General features: G+C 47.0%; 1 protein-coding gene across 1 annotated transcript in view; it reads left to right on the plus strand.

Moving 5' to 3' along the window:
* The window catches only part of Xdh (xanthine dehydrogenase), a 65,660-nt gene extending 57,311 nt beyond the window's left edge, over nucleotides 1–8,349 (plus strand). Inside the window, exons 32-36 of the mRNA XM_059248464.1 lie at nucleotides 1,581–1,695; nucleotides 2,497–2,562; nucleotides 3,524–3,712; nucleotides 5,717–5,893; nucleotides 7,732–8,349. Coding sequence (XP_059104447.1) covers nucleotides 1,581–1,695; nucleotides 2,497–2,562; nucleotides 3,524–3,712; nucleotides 5,717–5,893; nucleotides 7,732–7,782 — 598 coding nt within the window. The 3' untranslated portion in view covers nucleotides 7,783–8,349. The remainder of the gene's footprint in view (nucleotides 1–1,580; nucleotides 1,696–2,496; nucleotides 2,563–3,523; nucleotides 3,713–5,716; nucleotides 5,894–7,731) is intronic.
* The last annotated feature ends 1,857 nt before the right edge of the window (nucleotides 8,350–10,206 follow it).

A 10,206-nucleotide genomic window follows, 5' to 3' on the forward strand; every position in this document is an offset into this window, starting at 1 on the left:
TGGTCACATTGCAGCCTGAGTGAGGAGGCAGAGAGCTACACACTGGTGTTCTACTCACCTTTTCTGTTTTCCCTTTTATTTAGTCCTGGATCCCAGTCCATGGTCTAGTGCTTCCATATTCAGGGAGGGCTCTCTGCCTCAGTTGACCCTCTCTGTTTCCTGGGTGACTCTAACTCCGTTTAGGTTGATAATAATGAAGGTCATCCATCCCAGTAACCCTACACAAATACAGACTGATGCAGATTTTCTCCTGCTTCTCTGACTGTTTGGAGTACGCACAGGTAGGGTTTCTAAATGACCACCTAGATACACAAGATGAAGTCAGAGGTCAGAGACAGTGAAGTTTCTCTGGGGAAAAACTTGTCCCTCAGCCCTGGGTTGGTTTGGTTTGAGGGTGAGTTCTGGTTATATCAGTTCACATTATTTCTATGTAGTCTATTTTACATGTATGTAAGTGAGTAATATGCGTACATTATATATACTTGTATGTGGATTTTTCTGGTCCCTCCTGCTAGCTCCCAAATAACCACATGGAGACTTTTTACTAATTTTGAAAGCTCCACCGATAGCTTAGGCTTGTTACTAACTAGCTCTTACAATTTAACACATTTTTATCCATCTACTTTTTGTCTCCTGGCTTTGTTACTGTTACTCTGTTCTGCCCATGCTGCTTCCTCTCTGTCTAGCTGGAGATTCCCCGAATCTCTGCCCTTTTTTCTTCCCAGCATCCTCTTTGTCCTGAAAATCCTGCCTAGCTGTTGGCCATTCAGCTTTTTATTAAACCAATCTGAGTGACAAATCTTCACAGTGTACAAAAAGATTATTCCACAACATATAATCACATAAATAAATGTACATTATATAGTAAATATATGTGTAATATATAATGCCATAGGGACAGCATACTTTAAGCTCTGGGCTTGTGAATACACATGTATGTGGTTCATATACTATGGCAATTGTACAGGGCACTTAGGCTCTGAAATGGAAACACAGAACAGAATGCAACATCTGTTTCTCTTAACATTTTTTCAAATCCCTTTATGATGTTCCAAACGGGCCAGGAGATGGGGAATAGCTGTTTAGGGATGCACCTAGGCTGCTCTGAGGCCCCGATCTTGTGACTTTTCACCTGGAGAGAGATGAGCAGGTGAACTTGCGAGAACAGTTCAGTACCTTCCCAGGCAGAGCCGCAGTGCTGAGGACCTTGGATTCTGGCTCACTCACTCACTCTTTTAGGAAGTGATTTTCACATCCTTCATGAGCCTAGGCACATCTGTCACTGTTGTCCCTACCACGTAGAAACCAACCTGCTTCTGCTGAATGCTGCCAGGTTGTACAGAATGCTTATGATGTGGTTTTTGGAAAAATGAAACATGAGCCAAAATGCTCTAGAATATCTGGGTTTCATTAAAAGTCTGGAGTATTTGAAATGCATGGGCTTTGGGGGATGATGGCTGAATGGGAAAAAGAAAAAAGAAAAGACCTTTAGGATTTACAGATTTCTGGAGCAAGAAGTATGTATGGAAGGGGGCAGGTCTGCCAAACACACATAAGCCTTTTTCTGGTTTCTCTTGCAGGACACCCAACCTTGGTTATAGCTTTGAGACCAACTCCGGGAACCCCTTCCACTATTTCAGTTATGGGGTGGCTTGCTCCGAAGTGGAAATTGACTGCTTAACAGGGGATCACAAGGTAAGACATTTGCACAGAGAGAAGAGAAGAAAAACAGCTGGACTGCAGTCTGAATTGCAGGTCGGGGCATGTTCTCTGGTGAGGAAGTAGGCCTTGCATCAGAGGCAGGTGGACGCGCCATGAAGGCCAGAGAGCACATACCTTAGGCCGTGAGCCACACAGCTTCTGCCTCAGCCCTTTGTGGCTGCAGTGGAAGCAGCAATAATGAGTGGGGTGTGCTCCATGAGCTGCTACTTCTGGACACTGACATCTAAGTGGAAGATCATCCCCTCCCCCACCTCCGTGGCACTACATCTTCTTCCTGTATTTTTTTTTCAATCATTTGTTTATTTTTAATTTTTTCTCTTATTTGGGAGAGTAAACCTTATGCATAGAAGGCCAGAACTCTACCAACTAAGCTACACCTGAAGCCCCTCAGCTATTCAATAATGTAGGTGGCACCTTACAGGCTCTACAAAATCAGAATGCTTTGGATTCAGCCACAGTATGGTTTGTTGACTGCTTTCTCACACGATCTGGCCAGACTCCGGTTCAAAGTCTCAGTCCCTGGAGACCCCCTCTTACCACCCATGGGTGGGTGTGAGATCAGGGCTCCAGCCCACCCCTTACTTAGCTGCTAAGATCTCAAGCATCAGCTTTGACAGTGTCAGTCAAGGTGAAGTGGGAACCCCTGTCTCAGCATGCTCTGTGCACAGCTTGAGAAAGCGCTGTTTGGATTGGGACTTACAATCTAAGTGCCATCAAGACACACCTGTGTAAATTCAGACATTCCTTTCTTCTCGAACTATTTTCCATCCACAGAATCTCCGTACAGATATCGTCATGGATGTCGGTTCCAGCTTGAATCCTGCTATTGATATTGGACAGGTAAGGGGGGACCAGCGTGGTGACAGACTACGTCAGCCATGTGTGCCCACCCCCACCCTGCTTCCTGAAGGTCCCCAGCGACACAGCATGTCGTCATTTTTAAGCAGGCCAGCGCATGGTACTTAGAGAACCTCATTCTGAGTAAGGGTTAGATTGATGATCATCCACGGAACTCTCAAAGCAGAATACAAATAACTATAGATTAACTTGGGAAGGGCACACACCCCAGAGACCAGTGTGGTGCATGAGGAGACATTCGATGCTCACATGTGACACAGACACACAGGCATACACACACACACACACACACACACACACACACACACACACACACACACTCACTCACTCGTACTTTGGACTGCTTGGGAATGCCCTCTGGAGGCAGGCATTGTATCGACTACAATGGATGCAAAGATTATTGACAGCGCCCTCTTGTGTTCAGCCTTGGCAGTGCCACATACCACTCTTCTGAGTAGGGGTCAGGGAGCAGATGGGGACCAGCATATACTGTAGAGGGTGCGCTAGATCTGTAAGCCATGGAGGGGATACTTCCTCCCAGAAGAAAGGCAGGATGAGAGCCCAACGAGGCTAGAGGCAAATTTCAAAGAATTTACTCCTCAAGAAATCCCTCCTATGAGCTTGTTTATCCGTGTTGAATCACCAGGGATGACGTGGAGACAGCGTCTCCATCTACACAGTGGCAGGTTTTGGTGAGAAATGTTACTTGCCACTGTGCTGACATGTTCTGAGCCTCTATTCTGCTTAAGACCAAGTTCAGTGATATGCCATCAGAGATGCCTCGGGACCAAGGCAAGAGCCAGACAGGCAGTTAAAGGCTGTTTTTAGCCTCTTTCCAGATCCCACTATAGATCAGGTTTTGCATCCATTGGAGCTATCAGTATCTGTCCTGGGGCAGGGGCTAGAGGGGAGGTGCTAACCATGATCACCTTTTGTCCTGTAGGTGGAAGGGGCATTTGTCCAGGGCCTTGGTCTCTTCACTATGGAGGAGCTGCACTACTCCCCCGAGGGGAGCTTGCATACTCGTGGCCCCAGCACCTACAAGATCCCTGCATTTGGCAGCATCCCCGTTGAGTTCAGAGTATCCCTGCTCCGCGACTGCCCCAACAAGAAGGCCATCTATGCATCCAAGGTACTGTGGCTATGGAGCTGTGCTAACCTGCGGGATGGGAGATCACAGTGGTTGGTAAGGGGTTTCAGTCAGCCACCTGGTGGGTCTGCAAGGGATTCCTCCTAAAGAAGGAAGAGGATTCACCCTTTGGGATGAAGCAGAGACGGGAGTGTGCTGAGGACACATCTTGAACATATTAATTGAAGCTGTCTCCTTCTGGGAGCCTCGGGGAAATTCCTTAGCCAAATCCTGTCGGTCAAATTCTGACCTTTGCTCAGGCCCCAGTCATACATCATGGTCCTTGATCCTCAGAGATGATTTTATAGATATAGCATCTCCATGTTCTTGTAAGAATCAGCAAATTCACTGGAGAGGAGGGGGACGCCTTCCAATATATTCTGTAATCCCTTCTAGTTGTTGAGATCTAACCTTAAAACCTTACTAAGAAGCCTGGGAAATGATGCAGAGAGCTTCCTTTATTCCTGTCCTCAGGAAGTGCAGAACATGGTTGAAAATCAACTTAGCTTATTCATGTGGCCCGGTGTCTCTGAAGGAAGGAAAATCATGACGTAGCCGATGAAATACTTGCTCATGTCATGGTTTGCTATGCTGTCGTGGGTGGGTAGGGTCTGGAATACATTGTGACCTTGGCCATTGGTTCTTACAAAGTACAATATATTAGGGTCACTTGTGGGGCGTTTACCCACCACCCTCACAGTTCCCCAGAGTTTTCTTGAGTGTGAGCAGCAGGAAATATTAGATAGAAAAATTTATTGCGGAGAATATCGCGGAGATAAACAGATAGAAAATAAAGGATAGCCTCGAGAGGGCCTGGAACCTATTCCAACAGGCCCCCGACTGTCTGTGCCCCAGGGTTTTTATAGAGACACCAAGGGGTGGAGCAAAAGACCTCCTCCCCCAGCACAGCCAAGTGCAGACCATCCCAGACACCTGCAATCAGGCCCGTGGTCTAATCATCCTCTATGAGGACCTGCTGGGTAAAGCCACGAGGAACCCGAGAACGGGCTCCCACAGTCACTAGACTCATGAGAAAAATGTATCTCTGGGGTTCATAACCCCAGAAATTGGGGCTGAAGAGATGACTCAGTGGTTAAGAGCACTGACTGCTCTTCCAGAAGGACCCAGGTTCAATTCCCAGGACCACATGGAAGCTTACAATTGTCTGTAACTCCAGTTCTATGGGATCTGATATCCTCACACAGACATACATGCAGGCAGAACACCAATGTAAATAAAAAATAAATTATTACAATAAATAACCTCAGAAAATTTGCACCTGTAGTTCCAGGAGGTAGAACCTCAACACATACATTTTAATCAGTAACCTTGGTGATTCTGATGTAGGTTCTACCTAAGCCCCATGGGGAAGGAAACCCAACCTCCATTAGGAGGTGCCTGTAATCCTAGCAGATTCATATACGTTATTACAGTGTATGTTAAACATCGCTGTCAGAGCTCCAGGTAGACTATTCTCCTGGGCCAGTATCTGAGGAAAGGGCTAAAACACATGCCAAGTTTTTGATCCATAAAACAGTGGCCAGGCATGGTGGTACACACCTGTAATCCTGGTATTTTAGAGTCTGAGCTAGAAAGATTGTTACAAATTCAAGGAAACTTAGGTTACGTAGTGAGTACCAGGCCAGGCAGGGCTTCATAGCCCTGTCTCAATAACAAAAATAATTATTTAATAGTTTAACTTTCAAAGGTATGTTATATAATTAACGTGTATTTTGTTATCGTTAGAGAAAATGACATAGTATGAGCTGAAAAAAAAAAACCCTATGAAGTTCGGTCATTTAAGAAATGGTTTCTCAGGTCTTTATTAGTTTTGGCTGCCTCTTCTTGCCTTATTTGGTGTGGTTCCATAAGTACTGGGTGGGGTTGTTCGTGGGCATCACTGGTCGTCCTGGTGCGGGACTCACAGCCTGGCGTCCTGGGTCTATGGGATGACACGGAGTCTGGAACCATTGTGGTTGATTCCTCTTCTACATTCTGTCCATTCAGGCTGTTGGGGAGCCACCTCTTTTCCTGGCTTCGTCTATCTTCTTTGCCATCAAGGACGCCATCCGTGCAGCCCGAGCGCAGCACGGAGGTGATAACGCAAAACAACTTTTCAAGCTAGACAGCCCCGCCACTCCGGAGAAGATCCGAAATGCTTGTGTGGACCAGTTCACCACCCTGGTAAGATGCTTCTCAAATTCCCGTTTCACCCCCGGGGAGGACAGGCACCCGCCGACTGGCCGACTTGAGGGGAAGGTTTTGCAGAGAGGAGAAACGTCAGGGTCTGTTTCACCGGGGCAGCCTTGGGTCAAGGACTGCCCTCACTGAGCCATGTGCGACACTGAGTTGAACTCACAAGAGAAGATGAGCGCCCGCTTTGAAGCTGCAGCTTGCAGACGGGCTTCTCTCGAGGTGGGAGGGGTGCGTGCGTGCGTGCGTGCGTGCGTGCGTGCGTGCGTGCGTGCTGTCCAGCTGCTACCCACAGATTTCATCATTTCCCAGCTGGCTACAGGTGATGGATAAATCTTCAGAAGAGCCCACTCTTTGCTGCTAATCCCTGTCATCTGGGGACTCCTCTGTTAAAAACACCGTGTGAGGTGCTGCGGAGAGGGAACAGGAAGGAAACAATAGGATTAATGGCGTTTCTTTTAACATTACCATTTGCCTTTCTGACGCCGGGGCCATAAGTACCCTCAAGGACTTTTTGCAGCCTTCTGGGAAGCCAGATGACTACATTATGTGGTGACTGACTTCCATCCTGGAGGGGCATGTAGTAGAACAGTGGTTCTCGACCTTCCTCATGCTGTGACCCTTTAATACAGCTCCTCGTGTTGTGGTGACTCCCCGACCATAAAAATAATTTCATTGCTACTTCATAACTGTAATTTTGCTGTTGTTATAAATCATAATGTATGAATTATAATCAGATATGCAGGATCAGGATATCTGATAGGTGACCCCCAAAGGGGTCATCACCCACTGCAGAAGAGGAATTCTGTGGTCCTCGGAATCCCTTGGGGAAGTCCCCGTGTTTCATGTTAGGTAGATGATGCCAGGCTAAAGGAGACCATGCTTGGAGCATGCTTTTCCTCCATGGACTCTGAGAGCCAGCCCAGTCTGAGTTGTGCAATACAGTAGCTACACACAGAGATCTCTAATAGTACTCAAAACCTCTGTTGGATTAGCAGACAGGTAGGGTTTTGAAATTTCACAGCCTTTGGGTTTAGAGGTAAAGTCAATACTTCCTGCTCCCAAATATGCCAGGCATGAGGAATGGATGGGTGTGTGGGGGTCCTAAAGGGAGGAATATGAGCCACCTAGACCTCAATAAGGAGAATGAAGGAGACAGGTGGATTCCCATCGGGTCACTCTCGTGCCTGCTGCTCATGGCTTTAGCTAGGAGGTGAGGGCCGCAGAGCTTGTGTGAGGTCTTAGGCCGTGCAGTTCCCACAGTTACGCGGCTTCATTCTGGTTACCCAGAACCCACCATGATCCCCACTGCTGATGGTTACCCAAGCCCCTGTATCTCTAACCAGAGTGGTACCTATGGGCGGGTTGCCAAGTTAGCAGGTTGCAAGGAATGAGATGCAAAACTCAATCATTTAAACGGGTCCACAGAGGCCGCCAACCCAGAGCAATAACTCTTTTCCTCCACAACACACCAGTGACTATAAACCCCTGTCGTGGATTTGCATGAACAACGAATTCCATGTATCAATTGTGTTTTCTGTGAGTGCCGTGTGTAAAGGGACCGCTTCTGTGTTGTTTAATCACCACCTCTCTCGAGCCCACTGGAATGGTTGCTGCATGGCAAGTGTTCAGTAAAAATAAGCGAAGGACTAGGAAATTAAGGGGTCCTGGGCTGGGGGTATTCCCTGTGGCTGAGACTGTAAAATGGGATTTGGTCTTAGCATGGTATTGGCTGCGCTAGGAGGAAGTGACATGTATTGGGACAGAGAGGGAAGGACACCATGAAAAAAAAAAAACATGGCGATGAGAATTCTCTTATTTCTTCCTAGTGCATCACTGGAACATCGGAAAACTGTAAGCCCTGGTCTGTGAGGGTCTGAAGAGCAAGTCCCCAGCAGTGTTTTGTACTGCAGTGGGGGCTTCTGTGGAGCTGGAAGCGCATACTGTAGTATCTGGATTCCTACTTGCTGCCCAGGAGAGCTGTGATTCAGCGGGATGGCATTTTTAAGAAAATGGAATGCATTAAGACAATTTTGTTCCAGATAAATGTTGCAAACAAAATGATAAGCAAATGGAGAGATGTTGGGCATAAGTGGCAAATAAGCAGCTTGAGTCATCTTGAGTCCATTTTGATGATGTGTTTGAAATGGGCTTAGGAAGCATTTGTGTTATGTCCCTACTCATGGAATGGCCTGTGTAGTCAGGATTCTCACACAGCTCCAGAAGCTTCTCTGGATCCAAATGCCTTCTTCAGAAAGCCTTTTCCCCAAACCACTGAATGCCACATTGTAACCTCAGATCCACAATCATATTTTGCAGCAAGACAGTGGAGGGAGATTAAAACCTCCAACTACTTTGGGTCATGGAAGACAATAAAGAATGAAATGAATTTGAGGTTAGTTCCGGTATTACTGACTATTAAAGTAAGATTATTCTCTGATGTAAAACTCTGAGCAATCCAGTTATGGAGTACGTACAGTGTGATGGGTCTCTACCATACCTCCATGTATGTATAGAAGATTTGGCTTAAGAACTTTCCTTGGAGTAATTTCCACCTAGAAATGACGATACTGAAATCAGTATCAGCCATAGAGAAAAGCCCAAGTTTGACAGTTGCCCACCCTTCAAATGTTCTCTCTCTTCCTGTGCTTCATTTTATTGGGAAACGAAAGGGTTAGTTAGACTCCAGTAATCGCTGAGATCTCCCCCTGCTCTAAGTCTATAAATATATGACCCGAAAACTCCAGTTACATAAGGAAGCTGCAGCTCTCAAAGCCTTGGCTTCCTTCACTCTTATGCAATGTCTGAGCCTAATGAACCCTGTGTGGATTCCCTCATGTGCTTGCCGTCGGCGAGGAGAACAGGAGAAAGATAAACATCCCCTTCCATTGCCCCGGCAGGAGGCTCCAGCACCACACAGCCCTGGAGTGGACAGTATGATGGGTCGGGTGCTTGCTCTGAAACTGCCAGCCTGCCAGACAGAGCCTGCATTTCTGGCCGTGGAAGGACAGGCAGAGACGATGCTGTCCAGTTTTGTTGGATGCTACTAATGAATGCAACTAGTAGCTGATTGGCATGTGAGAAATGTTCATGAGTTACCACATCAGATGCTTGCACCTTCCATATTGCAGCCAGTCATTGGTTCTAAAATGTGAAATCTCTCTCTCTCTCTCTCTCTCTCTCTCTCTCTCTCTCTCTCTCTCTCTCTCTCTCTCACACACACACACACACACACACACACACACACACACACACACACCATATTCTTTTTCCTTCTCTTTCCATTTTGCCATCTCCCTCCCTCCCTCTTTCCCTCCCTCTCCCTCCCTCCCTCCTGCTTTCCCTCCCTCCCTCCCTCTCTCCCCCATTCTTTCCCTTCCTTTCTTTCTCAGTCCCGTAGAGACAAGGTCTCATGTGTCCCAGGCTGGCCTCAGACTTGTGTAGCTGAGCATAACCTTGAACTTCTGATCCTCCTGCCCCTACCTCCCAATTGTTAGGATCACAGGCACCTGCCACCTTGTTCCATTTGTGGAATACTGGGATGGGACCTGGGGCTTTGTGCATGCTAGGTAAACACTTTACCAAGGGGGCCACCCTCCTCCGACTTTACAAACACCTTTTAGTGTATTCTAGGTCTGCTGTTGTTTACATGGGTAAGATTGACAATATTTTAATCACCAAGCTTGCATTTAGAGTGAACTATACAGGTCTGTTTCAGATGATTTTCTGGAATGTTATAAGGTAGGAACCCCTCATTAGTGAGGTTTTACCAAGTGAGCAATGAACGACTGGGAATTCCCTTGTGTGCTTAGGTTGAGGGCAAGAACACAGTGTTCGTGGAAGCTCACCAAGCAAGTGCTTTGTGAACTAGAAATCTCCAGGATACTCTGAAATGTTGGCTTCTGCAGACACCCTGCCTTGCCTGCTGTTTTATCTTAATCCATAGGGTGCTTCAAGTCCCTTGTTCTTTCTGGGGCTAGCCAGCGTTGCCTGCAGTGTGGCACTGCAGCCTGTAGAGGGCGGTAGAAGATTGACTATAAGCCAGGAGTCTCCAGATGGCCCAGCAGCATGGCATCTGTGATTATTACTAGGAGACTGATTTAGGATCTCCGAGTAGATCAGATATCCTCAAGGGCCTCCCCAGGAGCTGGATTTGAACCTGACAGGCTGACAAAAATCTTCTCAAAGGAGCTTTTTCAAGACGTGGGTCAACCGTGGGAGGATGAGCGCCAGATGGAAGGCTAGCTGGGGAAGGCAATTCTTGTTTTTTGAACATCTGCAACATGCCATGTGCCAAATTGAAC

This window comes from Peromyscus eremicus, chromosome 22, assembly GCF_949786415.1.
Source record: "Peromyscus eremicus chromosome 22, PerEre_H2_v1, whole genome shotgun sequence".
NCBI classification, from domain to species: Eukaryota; Metazoa; Chordata; class Mammalia; order Rodentia; family Cricetidae; genus Peromyscus; species Peromyscus eremicus.